This window comes from Pelophylax lessonae (assembly GCF_965119305.1).
Source record: "Pelophylax lessonae genome assembly, chromosome: 5".
NCBI lineage: Eukaryota > Metazoa > Chordata > Amphibia > Anura > Ranidae > Pelophylax > Pelophylax lessonae.
Window position 1 is genome coordinate 16,910,629 of NC_138772.1, and position 24,457 is coordinate 16,935,085.

At 42.5% G+C, this 24,457-nt stretch overlaps 1 protein-coding gene across 1 annotated transcript in view; it reads left to right on the plus strand.

The window, feature by feature from the left end:
• OBSCN (obscurin, cytoskeletal calmodulin and titin-interacting RhoGEF) overlaps nucleotides 1–24,457 on the plus strand; it is a 740,285-nt gene that overhangs the window by 304,042 nt on the left and 411,786 nt on the right. Inside the window, exon 65 of the mRNA XM_082257722.1 lies at nucleotides 14,845–15,111. Within this exon, the coding sequence (XP_082113848.1) occupies nucleotides 14,845–15,111 (267 nt within the window). The remainder of the gene's footprint in view (nucleotides 1–14,844; nucleotides 15,112–24,457) is intronic.

The window sequence follows — 24,457 nt, forward strand, 5'->3', positions numbered from 1 at the left end:
TCCCAGCAACAATAGATTCCCCAACAGCAAAAGCCCCCTCTAGCAACAATAGATTCCCCAAACAGAAAAATCCCCCTCTAGCAACAATAGATCCCCCAAGCAACAATAGACTTCCCCAGCAACAATAGATTCCCCCAACAGCAAAAGCCCCCTCTAGCAACAATAGACCCCCTGACAGCAAAAGCCCCCTGTAGCAACAATAGATCCCACGAGCAACAATAAACTCCCCCAAGCAACAATAGATTCCCCCAACATCAAAAGCCCATCTCTAGCAACAATAGACTCCCCCAGCAACAATAGATTCCCTCAACAGCAAAATACCCCTCTAGCAACAATAGACCCCCCAGCAACAATAGATTCCCCCAACATCAAAAGCCCCCCTCTAGCAACATTAGACTGACCCAGCAACAATAGATTCCCCCAACAGCAAAAGCCCCCCTCTAGCAACAATAGATTCCCTCAAAAGCAAAAGCCCCCTCTAGCAACAATAAACTCCCCCAGCAACAATAGATTTCCCGAATAGCAAAAGCCCCCCTCTAGCAACAATGGACTTCCCCAAGCAACAATAGACTCCCCCCAGCAACAATAGACTCCCCCCAGCAACAATAGATTCCCTCAACATCAAAAGCCCCTTCTAGAAACAATATATTTCCCCAACAGCAAATGCCTCCTCTAGCAACAATAGATCCCCCAAGCAACAATAGACTTTCCCACCAACAATAGATTTCCAGAACATCAAAAGCCCCCCTCTAGCAACAATAGACTGACCTAGCAACAATAGATGCCCTCAACAGCAAAAGCCCCCTCTAGCAACAATAGATCCCCCAAGCAACAATATACTTCCCTAGCAACAATAGATGCCCCCAACAGCAAAAGCCCCCTCTAGCAACAATAGATCCCCAAGCAACAATAGACTGACCTAGCAACAATAGATGCCCCCAACAGCAAAAGTCCCTCTCTCAACAATAGATCCCCCAAGCAACAATAGACTCCTCCCAGCAACAATAGATTCCCCCAACAGCAAAAGCCCCCCTAGCAACAATAGATCCCCAAGCAACAATAGACTGACCTAGCAACAATAGATTCCCCCAACAGCAAAACCCCCTCTAGCAACAATAGATCCCCCAAGCAACAATAGACTCCTCCCAGCAACAATAGATCCCCCCAACAGCAAAAGCCCCCCCTAGCAACAATAGATTCCCCCAAACAGCAAAAGCCCCCTGTAGCAACAATAGATCCCACGAGCAACAATAGACTTACTTCCCCAGCAACAATAGATTCCCCCAACAGCAAAAGCCCCCTCTAGCAACAATAGACCCTCCAAACAGCAAAAGCCCCCTGTAGCAACAATAGACCCCACGAGCAACAATAAACTCCCCCAAGCAACAATAGATTCCCCCAACAGCAAAAGCCCAATCTCTAGCAACAATAGACTCCCCCAGCAACAATAGATTCCCTCAACAGCAAAATACCCCTCTAGCAACAATAGATTCCCCTAACATCAAAAGCCCCCCTCTAGCAACATTAGACTGACCCAGCAACAATAGATTCCCCCAACAGCAAAAGCCCCCCTCTAGCAACAATAGATTCCCTCAAAAGCAAAAGTCCCCTCTAGCAACAATAAACTCCCCCAGCAACAATAGATTTCTCGAACAGCAAAAGCCCCCCTCTAGCAACAATGGACTTCCCCAAGCAACAATAGACTTCCTCCAGCAACAATAGACTCCCCCCAGCAACAATAGATTCCCTCAACATCAAAAGCCCCTTCTAGAAACAATATATTTCCCCAACAGCAAATGCCTCCTCTAGCAACAATAGATCCCCCAAGCAACAATAGACTTCCCCACCAACAATAGATTTCCCGAACATCAAAAGCCCCCCTCTAGCAACAATAGACTGACCTAGCAGCAATAGATGCCCTCAACAGCAAAAGCCCCCTCTAGCAACAATAGATCCCCCAAGCAACAATATACTTCCCTAGCAACAATAGATGCCCCCAACAGCAAAAGCCCCCTCTAGCAACAATAGATCCCCAAGCAACAATAGACTGACCTAGCAACAATAGATGCCCCCAACAGCAAAAGTCCCCTGCAACAACAATAGATCCACCCAAAAGAAAAAGCCCCCCCTCTAGTAACAATAGACCCCCCCCCCAGCAATAATGCATTCCCCCAACAGCAAAAGCCCCCTCTAGCATCAATAGTTTCCCCAAGCAACAAAAATAGACTACCCCAACAACAATAGATTCCCCCAACAGCAAAAGCCCCCTCTAGCAACAATAGACTTCCCGAGCAACAATAGATCGCTCCTCAGCCACAATAGTAGATCCCCCAGCAACAAACCATCCCCCCTAGCAACAATAGACCCCCAGCAACAAAGTACCCCTCCCACACACATCAAAATACCCCCCAGCAACAATTGAAGCCTGATGTAGCAATACAGTAGATCTCCCAGACAGTAATAATATAGCCCTCCCTAAACACTGACCCCCTAGCAACAAAAGGATCCCCTGAAAGCAACAATAGACCCCTCAGCAACAATTGTAAAACCCTACAGCAGCAATAGATCCATCCTCATCAACGATAGATCCCACAGCAACAATAGTAGATCCCCCAGCAACAAACACCCCCCCCCAGCAACAATAGACCCCCCTGCAACAAATTTCTCCACCCACACAACAAAATACCCCCCAGCAACAATTGACCCCTGATGTAGCCGTACAGTAGATCTCCTAGTCAGCAACAATATAGCCCTTCATTAACATTGGATCTTTCCCAGCTACCATTGACCCCCTAGCAACAATAAGATCCCCCACAGCAACAAAAGGATCCCCTGCAAGCAACAGTAGACTCCCCCAGCAACAATAGGATCCCCCACCAATTACAATAGATCCCCCAACAACAATAGATCTCCCCAGCAGCAAAAAAAACCTACCAGAAACAATAGATAGATCTCCCAGCAGCCAGCATCAATAGACCCTCCAGAAGCCAGCAACAATAGGATCCCCCACCAGCAACAATAGCATTGCTCACAATCAGTAATAGGCTCCTCCACCAATAGATCCATCAACAGTAGATCTCCCTAGCAGCAATAAACCCACACCAGTAACAATACTGTAGATCTCCAAGCAGCCAGCATCAATAGACCAGTCAGCAACAACTGTTCCCCTAGAAACAAAAGATCTCCCCAGCAAAAATACATTCCCCACCAGCAACAATACAACAATAGACCTCCCCAGCAGCAAATGATCCCACTGCTCAGTGGAAATAGATCCCAAGCATTAATAGACCCTGCTTATGTACCAGTGGTCGAGGGTTGGAGCCACAATGGGAAATGAGAGACTGTCTGTTTGTGCCTATTGACTTCAGGGGGTCTACTTGGAGGTCTTCACATCATTGGGCAGGAGCTACCAACAGCTTAAAGTGTATGTAAACCGTTCTATTACTTGTTCGCTTTAGGTCTGGGGAATAAACTATCAAAAGCATTCAGTAAGTGCACAAAATACCTGTCGATCCTGCCAGAAATCTTGTGTGAGCTTGCAAGTTCCTGTATACTCTATAGCAGTGGTCTCCAAACTGCAGCCGAGGGCCCTTTACTAGCCTTTATCTGGCCATTGGAGCATTATTCCTCCCACTGATATGAGGTACTGTTGTTCCCACTGACACCAATAGCAGGGCACTATTCCTCCCACTGACACCAATAATGGGTCACTATTCCTCCCAGAAATACCAATGATGGGGCACTATTCCACCCACTGACCCCAATGATGGGGCACTATTCCTCCCACTGACACCAATGATGGGGCACTATTCCTCCCACTGATACTAATGATGGGGCACTATTCCTCCCACTGACACCAATGATGGAGCACTATTCCTCCCACTGACACCAATAATGGGTCACTATTCCTCCCAGAAATACCAATGATGGGTCACTATTCCTCCCACTGACACCAATAATGGGTCACTATTCCTCCCAGAAATACCAATGATGGGGCACTATTCCTCCCACTGACACCAATGATGGGGCACTATTCCTCCCACTGACACCAATAATGGGAAACTATTCCTCCCACTGACCCCAATGATGGGGCACTATTCCTCCCACTGACAGAAATGATGGGGCACTATTCCTCCCACTGACCCCAATGATGGGGCACTATTCCTCCCACTAATACCAATGATGGGGAACTATTTCTCCCACTGATACCAATAATGGGGCACTATTCCTCCCACTGACACCAATGATGGGCGAAGATTCCTCCCACTGATACTAATGATGGGGAACTATTTCTCCCACTGACACCAATGATGGGGAACTATTCCTCCCACTGATACCAATGATGGGGCACTATTCCTTCCACTGACACCAATGATGGGGCACTATCCCCCCCCCCCCCTGGAATACTAATGATGGAGCACTATTCATCCCACTGACACCAATGATGGGGCTTTATTCCTCCCACTGACACCAATGATGGGGCACTATTCCTCCCAATGATACCAATGATGGGGAACTATTCCCCCCAGGAATGCCAATGATGGGGCACTATTCCTCCCACTGATACCAATGATGGGGCACTACTCCTCCCAGAAATACCAATGATTGGGCACTATTCCTCCTCCTACGGACCACAGGCACTATGTAAGTGACCACCAACCCTGAGCCAATGTTTATTCTCACTGATGCTTGGCCCAAGACATTTGGCTTCACTGGCCCCAATTCGACACCCCCCCCCCCCCCCCAAGACTAATGGACAGTAAACTGGCCCTTTGTTTGAAAAGTTTGGAGGCCATTGCTCTCTAGTGTTGTTTCAAGCAGTGTTACCAGCCCCTGCTTTCACTGGACTGCAGACCACCTCCTCATAGGTTATGGAGATGGGAAGTGGGTGTTCTGTAGTCCTAACACAATTCCTCCATAGGTGCAGTATAGTGAGGGCACCTTGTCACCCAGGGACAGGAAGTGCATTAGTGGAAGGATCACTAGGTGAAAATAATGGAGCCTTAAGAAAACCTAATGCAGCCTCCACATTTGGAGACTGGTAAGCTTCAATAAATTACATTTTTGTTTTTGGGTTTACAAACACTTTAAGCTGTTAGCGGACAGTGCAGCCTAAATTTTCTTCCACAAGCACAAGCAGAAAACCAACAAATTGTTCATAAATTTTTATAAGTAAAAAATTATTTTTTGAAAGCTTTATAGTTTGCTGTTCCATTAGAGTTTAAATTTGCGTAAGTGAGTCCAAACTCTGTCATTTTATTGTTCGGTTATGAACTGACAATATACTTTTTACTTCCTTTTCCATAGAAACAGCCTGACTCTTGATTGAGGTATAGGGTATGGAATATATCTAACTTTTTTTAAAGATGGAATACCTTGTAGTACTTCATTTGTCTATCTCAGTTCTTTGTCTACAAACAAAGTCAATTTGCCTTGCTACAAACCCTAGGCTGATGCTCCCCACCTGACATCATTTAAGTTAGACCAGCCTTCCTCAACCGGGTTCAATGGAATCTCAAAGTTGCCATGGGTTCCTCAAGTATTGAGCAATTTCTACTTCTCAAATAAATGACCATTGGCACCATTGATCTTTTTAGCTATCCTTAAGGGGCATTCTTCTCATTGACCAATACTGTAAGAGTCATTCTTCCCATTAACCAATACCAGAAGGGGCATTCTTCACAATAACCAATATTGTAAAGGGCATTCTTCCCATTGACGAATACTGAAAGGTGCATTCTTCCCATTGACAAATACTGAAAGGTGCATTCTTCCCATTGACGAATACTGTAAGGGGCATTCTTCCCATTGACCAATACCGTAAGGGGAATTCTTCCCATTGACCAATACCATAAGGGGCATTCTTCCCAATGTCCAATACCATAAGGGGCATTCTTCGAATTGACCAATACCATAAGGAACATTCTTCCCATTGACCAATACCATAAGGGGCATTCTACCAATTGACCAATACCATAGGGAACATTCTTTCTACTGACCAATACTGTAAGGGGCATTCTTTCCATTAACCAATACCGTAAGGGGCATTCTTCCCATTGACCAATACCATAAGGGGCATTCTGCCCATTGACCAATAGCATAAGGGGCATTCTTCCCATTGACCAATACCATCAGGGGCAATCTTTACAATGACCAATACCATAAGGAACATTCTTCCCATTGACCAATACCATAAGGGGCATTCTTCCCATTGACCAATACCAGAAGGGGGAATTCTACCAATTGACCAATACCATAAGGAACATTCTTCCCACTGACCAATACTGTAAGGGGCATTCTTCCCATTGACCAATACCATAAGGAACATTCTTTTCATTGACCAATACTGTGAGGGGCATTCTACCAATTGACCAATACCATAAGGAACATTCTTTCCACTGATCAATACCATAAAGGGAATTCTTCCCATTGACCAGTACTATAAGGGGCATTCTTCCCATTGACCAATACCATAAGGGGCATTCTTCCAATTGACCAGTACCATAAGGAACATTCTTCCCATTGACCAATACCGTAAGGGGCATTCTTCCCATTGACCAGTACTGTAAGGGGCATTCTTCCCATTGACCAATACCATAAGGGGCATTCTTCCAATTGACCAATACCATAAGGGGCATTCTTTCCATTGAGCAATACCATAAGGGGCATTCTTCCCATTGAATAAATACCTTAAGGGGCATTCTTCCCATTGACCAATACCGTAAGGGGCATTCTTCCCATTGATCAGTACTGTAAGGAGCATTCTTGGTGCAAGAGGTCCTTTCCTCACTCACCACCAATGTAGAGGATCCTTCTTCACCAACCAATGGTGTATAGGGGTTCTTTTGCTACTCACTACCACTCTAAAGGACCCTTCTTCAAATGCAACCAGTGTAAAGGGTCTTTACTCACAGACCACCATCCAAGGAAACCTCCTTTATTAACCACCAGTATCAACGGGCATTCAATGACTTCCAATATGCTTGGGCTCTTTCCATTGACCACAAATGGGGGGAACACTACAGTTTTCATTGTCTGATTTTTTTTCTTACCTTTTATTATTATCAATTCCTTATTCTTCCCTAGACTATAATTGTAATAAAGAGCAGCCCTGGAAGTCAAATACTCAAAGTTGTCCACATGTCCTATTATTTTATTTATTATTATATCTACAGCTCCCTGTTCTCACTGATGTATCATGATTTGTAGATATGGTACTTATTAGCAAGAGTTCCCGGAGGCCTAAAAGTTGTTTTAAGGGTTCCTCTCTGTCAAGGGGGTTGAGAAATGCTTAGTTAGACCTATATTGAAACCTAGTTAGACCTATATTGATGACCACATTTTTCTTAGAAGGAAATAAACACGTAAGGTTTGCAGAGAGACAAACAGAAGGAACGTTAATATATAACATGGATCTCAATGGGGATGCTGTCAAGGCCCGATTCTCAGTCAAGAATCAGGTCAACTGTTTCTATGGAAAGCTGTATTTGTGAAAATAGCCATTTTTGAAAAAATTTAATTAAATTAAATAACATTAAACATAATAAATAGATCAATAAATAAATAATCCTATTTATTATTTTTTTTCATTTCTATTTTTTTTTCTTAAAAAATAAATAAATAAATAAATAATAATAATAAATAGGATTTCAATAGTGAATAGTCTTTTTAGTCTATGTAGAGCATTTCTGGTTTGAGGTGTCTAGCAGAAGGCTGTTGTGTTGTGGTTGGTTATGTTTCTAGAAGAGGTAAAACACTAGTAGTCATCTAATACTGTAGCAAAATAACAAATAGCTCAACAGCTAACCCTGTTCAGCATAAATATACTTTATACAACAAAGCACCAGAACTGTATACATGTATGCAGATTTGATGTAAAACCCACAGAAATATTAGAATGCCATTATAACATCTCCAATAAAGGCAACAATTCCAAAAATTCAACATTGCTTATTATATTTTAGCATAGGTTGGACTGATTTAGTTATCAAATTATTATTTCCATTATAAAATGTTACTTATAAAGTGGCTATATATTCCAATGAGACCTAAAGCAGTTGATTTGTTAAACCAGGGCAATAATAATAAAGAAGGTGCAGTAGCATATTTAAAAAAAAAAAAAAATTCCTTCTAGTGGAATCACCCAGATTGACTGCTGGGGTGGGTTACTGCACTTTGCATATACATTGCTTTTTTTGGAGCAAAACCTGACCATTATCAATGCATAATCTAAGCAAAAGGAAAGAATTATACAACCTCAAAAGTTAAATGCGGACCTTAAGGTCTTTGATTTGACCTTCTCCTTAACAACCTTTTTTCTCTATAAAGTTTTGGTGCTTTAAAAAATCTGTTAAAAAATATAGATGGAGTCACTCAGTGTTTTTAGGTGAAACTTTTTTTTTCTGTTTTTAGATCTTTACTAAAATAATTTTCTTCTAGGCATAACACAACCGTAGTCCCAAGAAAAAAAAAAAAACATTTTAGCTTTTATGCTTTATATTAATGCAAAGGGCATAGTGCAATAATCCATAGAAGTCCCAATTCACTCTACTAAAGTCATAACAGTACAAGATGGATTTGATGGGTGTGCCATTCTACCTGTTGTATGTATGATTAAAATAGCCTTTAAAACAGAAGTCCTCAAACTTCTCACACCTAAAAAAAAAAAGCTACTGATGTCCCCAGATGTAAATCCATGGTGTCTAACTATGTATATCCATCGTCAATCATGGCGTCCAGCAGCGGCAGCTCGCGGCTTCTCCGGCGTGGCGGCGAGTCCTCTGTCCTCCCGACTCCCGCCTCCTCCCCAGCCAATGGCATGGGGTTTGCCTTTTGGCCAATCAGGAAGCGCGTATCAGACCAGGCGGAGGAGGATCCGTGTGACAATAGCGAATTTTCATTCGCTATTGTCACACAATGGGTGGGCTCGGGACGCACTGCTCTGCGCCCCGGGTCCACCCTTTTTTTTAGCCTGTGAGAGCCTGTGGCTCTAATCACATGGCTAAAAAAAAAAAAAAATCCCATTTTACTCCATGCGTCCGGTGCCCCGCATGTAGATTAGGGGTCCGGGCGCATGGATGGGGGGGCAGCGCCCCATATACACCGGCAGCCACTGGCGTCCAGTGATGTATATACATTGTCAATCTGTAATAAATATTATGTACCTGTTTTCTACCTTTTTTTAAAGGGATAGTACCCATTAATTTGAATAAATAGCTTGGGGTTCCCCTTACTTTTTCAAGCAGACCCTTATCTAGGCATGTGGACTGGGTAGCCAAGAAAGGAAGGACCATGGCATCATCAAAGAAGTCAATCATGGCCTCCTGTGGTGTATATCCATTGTCAATCAAGGGGTCCAGTGATGTAAACACAGAGCTGGGGATCCTAGTTGATGTCATTGACCATATATGGTCGATAGGGATTTGCTCAAGGTTTGGTCTGAACACGAGTTCAGAACCAATTTTGGGTGTCCGGGACAAATGTGGTATCTCTACCACTACTATATAAAGGTTCCCCTAATATTCCAGCCTGACCTTTATCTAGGCATTTGGACTGGATGGCCAGAAAAGCAAGGGTCATGGCATCATGAAGGGAGTCAATTACATCGTCCAGTGATGTAAATCCATTTTCAAATACAGAGTCCAGTGTTGTAAAGTCGGGGCTGGGGATCCTAGTTGATGTCATGGAACATGTTTGGTTACAACCATATATGGTCAATAGAGATAGGCTCAAGGTTCTGTCCGAAGAGGAGTTCAGAAACGCCTTTGGTTGTCCAGGACAAATGTCATATTTAGTAGTGGTATCTCTATGACTAGAATATTAAGGCTCCCCTTATAACTACAACCAGACCCTTATCTAGGCATGTGGACTGTGTGGCCAGGAAGGGAAGGGTCACGGTATCGTCAAGGGAGACAATCACAGCATCCAATGATGTATATCCCTCGTTATTTATGGAGTCCAGTGATGTAAAAACTGGGCTTGGAATCCAAGGTGAAGTCATTGACCATATTTAGTCATGACCATATATGGTTAATAGTGATGAACTCAAGGTTTGGTCCAAACACGAGTTCAAAACCAACTTTGGCTGTCCAGGACATGTAATTTATAGTAGTGGTATCTCTACCGCCACTATATTAGGGTTCCTCCTAATATTTCAACTAGACCCTTATGTAGGCATGTAGACCGGGTGGCCAGGAAAGGAAGGGTCAAGGCATCATTAAGGGAGTCAATCACAGCATCCAATTATGTATATCCATCGATAATCATGGAGTCCAGTGATATAAACACTGGGCTGGGGATCCTAGGTGAAGTCATTGGCCATACTTGGTCACAACCATTTACTGTATGGTCAGTAGGGATGGGCGAACGGTTCGACCTGAGCATGAGTTTGGGCCGAACATTTTGCCTGTTCAGCCATTCGCCAAACACCTGAATTTGCAGGGTGTTCACCCCGATGAACACCCTGCAATGCACTGAGCGCTGCACAGTGCATTCTGTGCCCTGATTGGGCAAAGATTTGCCAAATCAAGGCGCAGTGTAAGCTGGTTGTTAAGGAGCGGGGCCAGGAAGCTAGCCACGGCGTCCCTAACAACCGATAAGTTATCAGCTGTCAATGGGTTTCCTCACTGACAGCTAAACAATAAAAAAAGAAAAAGTGCCCCCCCCCCCATCCCCCTGTCTATACCAAACCCGATTAGGAATAGGAACCAGCCAGGAAAGGAAGGATCATGGCATCATCAAGGGAGTCAATCACGGCATCCAGTGATGTACTGTATATCCATCATCAATCACGGTTTCCAGTGATGTAAACAAAGGGGCGGGGATCCTAGTTGATGTCATTGACTATATTTGGTCAAGACCATATATGGTCATGAGGAAACATTGAAACATAGAAACATAGAATGTGTCGGCAGATAAGAACCATTTGGCCCATCTAGTCTGCCCAATATATCTGAATCCTATGAATAGTCCCTGGCCCTATCTTATATGAAGGATAGCCTTATGCCTATCCCATGCATGCTTAAACTCCTTCACTGTATTTGCAGCTACCACTTCTGCAGGAAGGTTATTCCATGCATCCACTACTCTCTCAGTAAAGTAATACTTCCTCATATTACTTTTAAACCTTTGCCCCTCTAATTTAAAACTGTGTCCTCTTGTGGTAGTTTTTCTTCTTTTAAATATGCTCTCCTCCTTTACCGAGTTGATTCCCTTTATGTATTTAAAAGTTTCTATCATATCCCCTCTGTCTCTTCTTTCTTCCAAGCTATACATGTTAAGGTCCTTTAACCTTTCCTGGTAAGTTTTTTCTGCAATCCAAGGTTCTGCTCAAGGTTCGGTCAAAATAGTTCAGAACCAACTTTGGCTGTCTAGGACAAATGTCATTTATAGTACTGGTATCTCTACCACTACTATTTATTAGAGTTCCCTATTTGTCAATGGTTATGTTGCCACTGTGCCGCATTATACCTCTAGTGACCAGATGATGTCACTGCTGAACCTATGCAGGTATATGCGGACAGTGCCAACTAAGATACATTGCCGGCTGCTAGAATGAGCTTCCTTTTCAAGAAGCCTTAAAGTTTCACTTCTCCTGACCAACAAACCCAGATTTTTTTATTCATTTTGTTGATGTTAGGACATTCATTTTCCTGCTGATCACTGATACTGGGGCAATTATTTTTGCTCCCATTGAAGCTGGGGGCATACTTCCTCCCAACAGCTACTGATACCGGAGCATTTTTTCTTCCATTGATGCTGGGGCTCTCTTGCTCCCATTGACTGATGCATTTTTACTCCTATGGAACACCGGCACAAGGGCCTTTTCTTACCTACTGGCCACACTCTGGCCCCCAACAGTTTAAAGTACTGGGAAATTTGCTTAAAAAGTTTGAGGATCTCTGCTTTTAAGGATATATTGAGTTTTCCTCTTTCTTGTGCTCTTCTTTAAGCCACACCAGCATTTATTTTTCACTTTTTAATGCCAGATTATTAACATTTAAAAGGAGACCTATCAGGAGGGAAAAATATACTCATCTATTAAAGACCTCCTTCATAAAACACTACGTGTCTACCATCTCTGCCTTCTTACACCCTGAGTTCTGGTACAAGCATGCCGCTAGTGAGTTCTCAACATCTGATATACACACTTTTGCCAGGTCAGAAAATATTGAAACCAAAGGATTGGCATAACAGTCTTAGAAGTCAACAGTGGAAGCACACATATTTTCCTACGTTCAGGTCTATTCTATACCATTTATTAGCTCAAAGTAAAGTTCTATTTAACCAGGCTTGTGATCCATACAGCCCTGCTGGATAGCACAGCCAGGGTCTACAGCCCACATTTTCCTCTCAGTGCAAGTTTACTGTAAAAACACTAACGTTGACTCTATCTAAGATTTTAAGGAAGAGTGTGTTGATGGATAAAGTGTGCTATAATTTTAGCATTTAAACCAATGCCAAGTGTACAGGATATACAATCAATTATAGATATTTACATTTTTTTTAACTTAAAGGAAAATTAAACAAATTACAATGTTCCTTAATGTCAGAGGCTATTAAGTGGAGAGTAATAACAATTATTTTATCTGAACTTTAAGGTACAGACATGACACATGCAAATGGAGCCAAATTCCTGGCCAGCCGAGGAAGCATTCCAACATACTGCATGAATTTAAAGTGGACCTTGCTGTAAAAAAACAAGGTCTGATTAAATTGCCCAGGCTGCTGTCCTATTACAGATCACCTACTGGTAATAGATGTAAAATGTAGAAAAAAGATTTGAAATCATACCTACCTTAACCCCTTCTTCTGTATGATATTACCTTCTTTCCTTTCTAGAACTTTCCTGGGAAATGCAGAGCAGCTTTACTCTCCAACCCATTGTAAGAGCATATTCTTGAGAGATTTTGGCTGCTCTGTATTCCCCAGGATCTAGCCAGAAGGATTGTGACGTCATCCTCATTTAGGCAGCAGGCAAGCAGGCACAAGATGAGGTTGAGGTAACTTTTTTTCTTTACAGGCACATGTTACAACTGCTAAAGTAATTTGTAAAGGGGAAGGGGGTCCCAGTTATGTAATTAGACCTTGTACTTGATTGGAAGGACTATTTTTAGTACTTGGGGATGCATAATTTGCATTCCAATGCTAGCCATCTAGTAATTTCGCCATAGATGATGCTGCCAATGCTGTCCTTCATGACCTTGATGCTCTCCTTGATGACAGTGGTCACCACCAGTATGGGAGAGTCAAACACCCTGATAGGGATACTGACGACAATAAAAAAAAACTTTAACAATTCCACACCCTAAAATAAAAAAAATAAAAAGCAAGAGTTTGGCATTACATACACTTTGAGGTGTTTTCATTTATTTTACCTTTTTCTGAACACGTTTCTTAATGTAGAAGCATGTTGTCCTTTATCAACTTTCATGATGTCACAGGACACTCCTCTTATCATTTTTTTTTTCTGATAGGCATATGAGACACCCAATTAGAAAACAGTAGACGGTTCTGACAGCCAAACCACAGGACTTTTTTCAGTTTCCAGGGACAACTTTAGCATTGGAATGTTTACATGGTAAAGTGGAACTCCAGTTAACTCCAAGTGCTATTAATCTAGACCCCCTAATAGGATTAATAAAACACTGGACTGTCCAGACCCACAATCCTTCTGCTTCTAGTCCCAAGCATTGGATGTAGATTCAATGTAATGGAGCACTAAAAATGGACAGCGCACAGTAGTGACAATGAAGTGTCAAGGGAGAATAAACAGGCAGCGAACCATTGTAATGGTCAATTTATTAAACAAATAAAATCAGGGCTTGCAAACACATTACCATATGAACCAGTAGTCCCGCTCGGGAGAGGAAGGAGGAACCTGGTACCACGGCTTGTTCAAACGTCGGCTGATACTGGCCAGGTTCCTCCTTCCTCTCCCTGTCCTATTCACTGGACACCCCTACACCCCCGAGAGTTTCAGCGTTGGATTATCCCGATTTGACGATTGCCATCTGCCATCCTCTCAATGCCTTCACCGCCATCCTGTCCCATGTGGTAAGGTGTTTGCAAGACCTGATTTTATTTGTTTAATAAATTGACCATTACAATGGATCGCTGCCTGTTGATTCTCCCTTGACACCCTATTGCCACTCCTGTGCGCTGTCCATTTTTGGAACTCCAGTTAAGCCAATCCTTCCATCTATTCTGAAACCCTGCTGATATTTTTGAAAGAAAATACCCTATACACACCTTTTTTATTCTGCTGCCCGATGGTTTGATGACATCACAGGTCCTTCCATCTTTTTACTTGACAGCAGTGGTGGGGAATCTTTTCACCTGGATTGATCAGTGATTTGTAATGGCATGTGTGTGTCGCTCTGTCCATGAGAACTGTGAGCCCAGGAGGTGTGTCTATGACAGCCAGGTCTCACAGGAAGCAGGTTGAATGATGCTGGTCGCCATTCAACCCAAAAAAGACTGGTGACACCAAACGGAGAAGGAAGTTGGAGACATCATTGGGGCTTGAAGAGGATGAGTAGTGTTTGGCCAGATTTTTTTTTCTCTATATATATGAGATAGGGGGTGGGTCCCTTAACTGGAATTCCACTTTAAAGTTTCATCAGCATTCCTGTAAATTGTAGTTGTAGAATTGTAATGAAGACTTATCCTGTACACTAAGCTTCACCAACAAGCTGGCTCTAGAGTGATTTATGGCTGAAACCGCTAACCATAGCCTAATCCATCCACCATCATGCTTTTGCTTCCACTGCTTTGAGCAAGATATACAAAGTCATGTTCATCAAGAGCCTTTAATGCATGTCCCTCTGACATGTTGGTTGACAGATCCAACTCTTGAGGTGGTCAGTCCAATGAATGACCTCATCATTGATGAAGATGACACCGCAGAGTTCATCTGCCAGTACTCTAGGCCAGTGCAGGCCACCTGGAAGAAAAACGATGTAGACGTAAGTTCTGACGGGAAAAGAATCATTGTCGAGCAAGATTGGAATGTGGCCAAGCTGACCATTAAGTCTGTGGTTCCCGAGGATCGTGGCGTGTACGTGTGCGAGGCTGACGGCACTAGAGTTGTGGCTATGCTCGAAGTCGAAGGTGAGGTCTTCCACCACATAAGGAAGACTCTTACTCCTGCCAGTCTAACAAGCCAACCGTTAATACTGATTACTGACCTGGATGGGTTTTACGTCTTTACAGGGCTGTCTACATCTTCTCTTCATTCCTGTTTTTGCATTAGAGGGCACCTTCTGGAATAGAAGAAATCATACTTACTCTTACTTGCAAACTGGGGTGATTGGTTGTTTTTGGTTTAGCATCAAAGTCACAATTTTATACCGACATAAAATGGGTATTTTACACACATATATAAGGGAACCACATTGCTCATTTTTCAAAAATTGTGTTCCTTTTATATAGTACCATCCTGTTTTGTAAAGAGTCTGTGAACATTGTTGGCTTTCTATTGTTTTACTGTCATATTTGAATATTCTGTGTTCTCACATAGATTAAAAAAAATATGTGTTGATTACTGTACTTGAACTAATTGGTCCCAGTCCTAGGGAAGTGTATGAGCAATATTTCAACACCAGAGGAAAAGTAAATAGCAATACAAGACAACCGTACATCAGTTGCTTTGTATTTTTGCTGCAAAACTGTTTTTAGGGCTCATTCGTAATAGTTATTTTAGTACTTGAACTATTTCCCAGATTGAACTGCTAGCCAAATGTTGACAGAATAAAATGAGAGACACACCAGCAATTTCAGAATCAAATGTCACACCTACCAGTTACACCAGGCAATCACTTGAGTTGCACCTGAAGCTAAAATAATGATTTTTTTTTTTTAGAAAAATTAAAGCTGGCTCCACACCTATAGGCTGCAGCATAACATGATAAAATATGTGATTTAATACACTTTACCTGAACCTGATTTTTATTTTTTTATCAATTGATAATAGGCCTCAATTGACCAGTGAAAGTAGCAGCCACAACAGATCTAAAAGCAATTATCTTAAAAAATAAATCTGAGGCCCTCAACTTCGAACAAATTGGCCAGTGGCACAACAGTTTAATTTATTTATTTATTTTTTATTTTTTGCAGTACCACATTGCATTGTTTTTAAAGTTTAATACAATATCAAAGCAGAGAGCACATCAAAACCACAACTCCACATTTCCCAAATCTCCTCCAATCCCTGTATCCACCACTATTCCAAATATATTAAAAAATATAGACTTTAGATATGTGTTTGGAAGAAATTGGCTCATCAGAACAGCACATGAGAACTTGAATAGGCTGTAAATAATAGGGGCAAGGCAGGTTTTGTCTTGCAATAAAAAATAATGTTCAGTGGCTGTACAGAATGTGAGCAGCATGGTTAGGGCGCAATTTAAGAGGGAGAGATGAAGCTGGTTTTATTTTGAAATATATATTAGACTATATTATTTTAGTAGCAATAGCAAATATTGTACAGTGCCTGGACAGTATGTAAACAGCTTGATTAGTCTGCATTATAAGATGGCCAGACAAGGCATGTTGTATGCTGAAACAGAAATTAGAGTGTATTTTTTAAGAGACAAATTCCACAAATATTTTTCAGTGGCTGGACAATATGTAAGCAGCTTGTTTAGGTCACAATGTAGGAGGAAGGGACAAGGCAGGTTTTATCTGAGGGACAAAACCACCAAACCATCACCACCAAAAAATATGAATTGAGAATGAAAGTCTTTAAGTAGATCTATAGGCAAAACTTTTTTTTTTTTTTTCATTTTGGAGCAAGGGAGGGTTATACCCCCTGTAAGATTTATTTTTTGTCATCTTTGTCCTACTGGGGAGATTTAACTCCACTACTCTTCCCATAGAAAAACAGGAAGTGAGAGGAAATCCCTGTAAATTAAGAGAACCCCTTGGGGCCCTCCAGGTCACCATAACTAGTGTCCTCATTGGGAAATTTCCCCTCTATTATTTTTCTGGGGACAACCCAAAATTTGGGATTTTATTTTACTTTTAATTATATTGGTAAACAGGACAAATAGAGAGGGTAAATCTCCCTAACAGGGGCAGAGGTAGCAAAAAAAAAAAAAACTGACAGGCATTCTAACCCGTCTCCACTCTATCCCAAACTAAAAAAAAAGGTTTTTAGTTATATTTTAATACATCATATATTATATTAACATCATCATGTAATCTGTAAAGTTTTGTCCATTTTGTCAAGTTCTAGTATATGCCTTTTGAGAGTTCTATGTCTTTATGTTTTATGCTTTTGTTTTCCCAATTTACAACAAGGAATATTTTTTGCCTTAAACAATAAAGAGCAATTAGTAGTTTGTCCAGACAGATACTATCTCTGGTTTAACAGATGAAATACAGTAGCTCTATATTCTCTCCTTATTCTGTAGAGTTCTTTAAACAAATATGTGTTTCGGAGTGTAAAAGTAGCTAAAGTTCAAAGTGGTCAACTGGTGTTATAGTGGTTTTTCATTGTGTTTTCTACTAGCCAAGAATAAGATATTACAAGGTCTGGAGAATATAGATGCGGTAGAGGGTGGCGAAGCTCTCTTTGAGTGTTACTTGGCCAAACCAGAATGCTACAACTTCAACTGGCTGGTAGATGATGAACCAGTAAAAACCACAGAGAACACTGAGATGGTGTTCTTTGAGAATGGGCGTAGGCATCTCCTCTTGCTGAAGAACCTCACTTCTGAGGACAGTTGCCGAGTCACATTCATGGCAGGAGATGTGGTTTCATCTGCTTTCCTCAATGTTCGAGGTAAGGCCTGGGATAACTGCATGCCAACTACGCCTGCTTTACCGTCACTGGCTGCATCCCCTGCGTCCACCTATCCGCATGTAATCTTGGAAACTTAGCCAACTTAGCCAATACTGACAATATTATAATTCCAGGATGAGAAGATGGAAGCACCGGCATTCTAAATTAGGGTGTTAATATATCTGTGAAGGTCTTATTTATTAAAGTAATGATATATCAGTCTCATTTAACTGGACTTGTTCCATTGAAGATGTTCCATCACTCATCCAAACGGCCTCCTCTTCTCATCCAAGATACTCCAGCATTTATATCCACATGGGAAACTTTGTCAAGTCAAATACTTAGTGTCCAAGACAGGGGCTTAAATACAGGGGATGCAATTGTGACCTGAGTCACCCGGCACCATGTTCCCCTAGACACCTGGTAGGCTGGGTGGCGGGGGCAGATATAGAGGAACTGATCCCTTCCATTTTCTGCCTGCAGCCACAGAAAGCCTATTTACCTCCTTTCCCTCCCGCAGGCACTTAGCAGTTGCAGGGGGAAAATGGAGGGCATTGGTTCCTCAATATGCTGGCCCTGGCTCCACCCCTATCCAGGTTACTTGTCTCCTGCTGCCCTTAGGCCCCTGTATGCTCCCTGGTCCCCCCTCCATCTAGAGAGCTTCTGGCTTCCCCCTCCCTTCTCCCACCAGCTGTTGACAGGGGATGTGTCAGGATGGAGAGCAGGACAGGGCCTGGTAAATATGTCTTTTACCGATACCCTCCTTTTCTGAATTGGACAGTGATTGATCGGTACCGATCGCTCCTGTGTCCATACATAACGGAAGCATAGTAAACTGTATTTACTATGCTTTAGTTTGCAAATGAACAGGAAGCCTCTGTACAGAGCTATTCCTTTCCATTCTTGCTGTGCAGCTGAGGCTGCAGGGCTGTGTCCTCAACCTTTTTTCTCTGTCTCAAAGGTGAAACTTTAGAGGTCTGTTTAGAGACTTTATATTTCACCAAAGCCCCCCAACTGGACTCCTAAAAAATGGTAAAATAAAATGGTAAAAAACATAAATAAAAAAAAAATGGTAAAAATTAATAAAAAAAGAAAATAGCAAAAATAAAAAATACTAACAACAGTGGCAGAACTACCAGGGTCACAAAAGTTGCACTTCCAAGTGGACCCTGGCGTTCTGCAACCAGGGCCCGAGACAGCAGAAAGGGGTCTTGGTACAGAATATGTGAAAGGGTCCCGCTGTAGGGCCATAATAAAGGGCTCCGCAACAGAGTTAAAGGGCCCCAGGATCAGTGTGGAGGGCCCCAGGCCAGGGATAAGAGGGGCATTTTATGGTTTCTTGCACGGGACCCTGAAGGTTCTAGTTACACCTCTGGTCCAAGAATAAATAATAATAAAAAAAAACTACTGACAGGAGTGGCAGAACTACCAGGGTCACAAAGGTCACACTTCTGACTGGGCCCTGGCGTTCTGCCACCATGGGGGGGGGGGGGGCTGGCCCAAGACAGCAGGAAGGGGGCCTGCTGCAGAACATCTGAAAGGGTCCAGCTGTGGGACTGTAATAAAGGACCCTGCTACGGGCGTAAAGGGCCTCAGGATCAGTGGAAAGAGCCTCGGCTGGGGATTAGGAGGGCCTTTCATGGTTTATTCCTCCGGGACCCTGAAGGTTCTAGTTACGCCTAAAAAAACTTCTGACACCAGTGGCAGAACTACCAGGGTCACAAAGGTTGCACATCTGACTCGGCCTCGGTGTTCTGCCACCGTGGGGGGCCCCAAGACAGCAGGAAGGGTGCCTGCTGCAGAACATGTGAAAGGGCCCAACTGTAGGACTGTAATAAAGGGCCACGCGATGGGAGTAAAGGGCCCTGGGATCACTGGGAACGGCCCTGTCTGGGGATCACAGGGGCTTTTCATGGTTCCTTGCACCAGGACCCTGAAGGCTCTAGCTATGCCTCTGATCCAAGAACATGATAAACTTTAACTCCTCCTATTTTGTTTGTAATATGTAAATTAGAATAGGGGGCTTTCTAAAACATTTTACACCTCCGGTACATCATATGGTTGAAAGATCCACATCTGCTGTAATATATTCATGACTAGGGATGGGCTAAACACCCCCCTGTTCGGTGCACAGCAGAACTCCCGAACAGGGGAAATGCTCTAACCTGAATGGCGAACCCCATTGAAGTCTATGGGAGCTGAACAGGAAAAATCATTTTGAAGGCTTACATGCAAGTAATTGGTCATAAAAGGGGTATGGGGGTCCGGTTACTGCCCTGGGGGACTTGCATCAATTAAAGAAAAAAAAAAAAGTAAAAATTATTGTTTTTTCGGGAGCAGTGATTTTGAGTGCAACAATAAAAAAAAAAAATTGTTTAAATATAGTTTCAGGGGGATCCCCTTAACCACTTTTTTGCGATTTTTTACTGTGTGACTTTAACAGACAATTGCGCTGTCGTGCGACACTGTACCTAAACGAATTTCACGTCCTTTTTTTCCCACAAACAGAGCTTTCTTTTGGTGGTATTTGATCACCTGTGCGATTTTTTGATCATGCGCTATAAATAAAAAAGAGCGTAATTTTTGCAAAAATAACAATATTTTTCACTTTTTTTTATATGAAATTCCCCCCAAAAAAAATGTAAAAATCAAAATTTTTTAACATTTTTGGCCAAATTGTTTTATGCTACATATGTTTGGTAAAAAAAATCGCAAAAAGCGTATTTTGATTGGTTTGCGCAAAAGTTATCGCGTTTACTAACAAAGGGAAAGATTTTTGTCATTTTTGGTGTTTTTTTTAACGAGTAATGGCGGCGATCTGCGATTTTTTTTGCGGTACTGCGACATTGCGGCGGACAGATCGGACCCTTGACTGACATTTTTGACACTTTTGGGGGTACCAGTGACATTACTGCAGTAATCAGTGCTATACATATGCACTGTTACTGTAAAAATGACACTGGCAGGGAAGGGGTTAACTGTATTGGAGAGGGAGGGGTTAAGTGTGTCCTAGGGGTGTGCTTCTTACCGTAGTGGGACATGGCTACTAGTGTAAAAACAGAGATCAACGGTTCTACATAGTAGAACCGTCTGATCTCCATTTTTACACAGGGGAGAATGACAGGCGGCTTGTTTACATAAGCCGCTCTGCCTTTCTCCCGCTGTACCGACGATCGTAGTGTGACCGGCGGACATCGGGTCCGCCGGTCCCATGCCCGCACTCCTCCCTGAAAAAGCCCGCTATTGGCTCAAATCCCAGTGACAGGCAAGTGACGTAGATCTACGTCACTCTGCCTGGCCGGGGCTGACTGCCGCAGTAAATATACTGTGCGCAGTCGGCAACCGGTTAATGTGCCTGTAAAGTGGTGCATCTGTAGCATGCATAGAACATGCTGCAGCAAAAATGAAAAAAAGAGTCAAATTCCATTTAAAATGACTTGCGTTTACAATTGCCAGCACCCGGATATTAAAAAAAATAAAGAAAAAACAGTGTGCCCCCCAGTCCATACCAGACCCTTATCCGAGCATGCAGCCCGGAAGGTCAGGAAAGGGGAGGGGACAAGCGAGCGCCCCCCACCTCCTGAACCATACCAGGCCACATGCCCTAAACATGGGGGGGGGGTGCTTTGGGGTAGGGGGGCTCGGGGGTTCCTGACACTCACTGGTACCAAGGAAGCCAATTGGATGAAGGGGTGAAACATGTTTAATATTACAGAACAAGCCCAGCTGAATGCAAATAAATACTACTATCTATTGGTGTCAATGATCACATGCTAGGCATAGATCACCTTATATCTGATAACTTATTATGTATTCCTCCTTAGTGAATAGGTTTATTATCTAATATTAGTAAACATTTGCCCTGCTATTTACCATTGCATGGCTAAATTCCTATACAACGGCATGGCTATTGTGTAACAAAATGTACAAAAGAAGCAAGATTTTAGAGATATCCATTTACATTATGAAAATAATTACATTAGCTACATATGCTATTTTAGGTGATTGTTGTTTTTCTTAAATATTATAATCTTACATACTACAATGGATAGAAATAGAAAAGAAATGTAATATGAAGGAAATTAAGTCACATTCTTGAAATAAGGTCTTTAGATGTTGATCTGAATGCAGCAAATTTAATGACTGTTGATTATAACAGTATGAATTAACAAATAAGCGGTGATTAATGCAAACAAAATCTTTAGCATTGTTAAGGAGATTTTCTGTCCCCTTTCCAGGAGTACAGTTTAAAAGCACTTTAGTATTCCTGGATTGTGTTGAGAATCAAGTCTTTCTTTGTGCTAAACTAAAGCTCTGCTCGTGTATGGTGATCTTTGCAGCAGATGAGTTCAGCCTAAGAAGGGCTTTTTCTTCTTATAGGGAAAGTTAAGTGTAGTAAAAAAAAATTAAAAGTATATACAGTATCTCACAAAAGTGAGTACAACCCTCACATTTTTGAAAATATTTTATTGTATCTTTTCATGTGACAACACTAAAGAAATGACACTTTGCTACAATGTAAAGTAGTGAGTGTACAGCTTGTATAACAGTGTAAATTTGCTGTCCCCTCAAAATAACTCAACACACAGCCATTAATGTCTAAACCGCTGGCAACAAAAGTGAGTACACCCCTAAGTGAAAATGTCCAAAGTGTTATTTTGTGTGGACACCATTATTTTACAGCACTGCCTTAACCCTCTTGGGCATGGAGTTCACCAGAGTTTCACAGGTTGCCACTGGAGTCCTCTTCAACTCCTCCATGATGACATCACGGAGCTGGTGGATGTTAGAGACCTTGCGCTCCTCCACCTTCTGTTTGAGGATGCCCCACAGATGCTCAATAGGGTTTAGGTCTGGAGACATGCTTGGCCAGTCCATCACCTTTACCCTCAGCTTCTTTAACAAGGCAGTGGTCACCTTGAGGGTGTGTTTGGGGTTGTTATCATGTGGGAATACTGCCCTGCGGCCCAGTCTCTGAAGGGAGGGGATCATGCTCTGCTTCAGTATATCACAGTACCTGTTGGCATTCATGGTTCCCTCAATGAACTGTAGCTCCCCAGTGCCGGCAGCACTCATGCAGCCCCAGACCATGACACTCCCACCATCATGCTTGACTGTAGGCAAGACACACTTGTCTTTGTACTCCTCACCTGGTTGCCGCCACACACGCTTGACACCATCTGATTCAAATACGTTTATCTTGGTTTATCAGACCACAGGAGATGGTTCCAGTAATCCATGTCCTTAGTCTGCTTGTCTTCAGCAAACAGTTTGCGGGATTTCTTGTGCATCATCTTTAGAAGAGGCTTCCTTCTGAGATGACAACCATGCAGACCAATTTGATGCAGTGTGCAGCGTATGGTCTGAGCACTGACAGGCTGACCCCCCACCCCTTCAACCTCTGCAGCAATGCTGGCAGCACTCATACGTCTATTTCTCAAAGACAACCTCTGGATATGACGCTGAGCACGTGCACTCAACTTCTTTGGTTGACCATGGTGAGGCCTGTTCTGAGTGGAACTTGTCCTGTTAAACCACTGTATGGTCTTGGCCACTGTGCTGTAGCTCAGTTGCAGGGTCTTGGCAATCTTCTTATAGCCTAGGCCTTCTTTATGTAGAGCAACAATTATTTTATTCAGATCCTCAGAGAGTTCTTTGCCATGAGGTGCCATGTTGAACTTCCAGTGACCAGTATGAGTCAGACCAGAGCGAGAGCGATAACACCAAATTTAACACACCTGCTCCCCATTCACACCTGAGACCTTGTAACATTGAGTCACATGACACCGGGGAGGGAAAATGGCTAATTGGGCCCAATGTGGACATTTTCACTTAGGGGTGTACTCACTTTTGTTGCCAGTGGTTTAGACATTAATGGCCGTGTGTGGAGTTATTTTGAGGGGACAGCAAATTTACACTGTTATACAAGCTGTACACTCACTACTTTACATTGTAGCAAAGTGTAATTTCTTCAGCGTTGTCACATGAAAAGATAGAATAAAATATTTACAAAAATGTGAGGGGTGTACTTACTTTTTGTCAGATACTGTATTAAGCCAGAGGTATATTCAGAAAGGGTGTTGCCAACATCCCTCTATCGAATAAATGTATGATCAATCCCCCAAAAATGGGACTCTAAGAGGCAACCCAATACAAATGTAAAAATTTCATCAGAATCTTTAACAAAATCTAAAACCTTATTTCATAAAAACTATATATGGCTAAATGTGCACTCACTGGCAAATTTATTAGGTAAACCTTGCTAGTACCAGGTTGAACCCCCCCCCCCCCCCTTTGCCTTCAGACCTGCCTTCATTCTTGGTGGCATAGATTCAACAAGGTGTTGGAAACATTTCTCAGAGATTTTGGTCCATAGTGACATGATAGCATCACGCAGTTGCTGAAGATTTGTCGGCTGCCCATCTATGATGTCAATCTCCTGTTCTACCACATCCCAAAGGTGCTCTATTGAATTGAGATCTGGTGACTGTGGAGGCCATTGGAGTACACTGACCTCATTGTCATGGTGAAGGTCATGGTGCTAGACAGTGCTAAATACAACAATATTCCTGGTATTGTACAAAAACGTCACCCCAAAACCACACAAGTAACAGACATTTGGCGATAATGGTTTGCTGGTGCGGGTAAAGAACCTGACATGTTTTAGAAAAT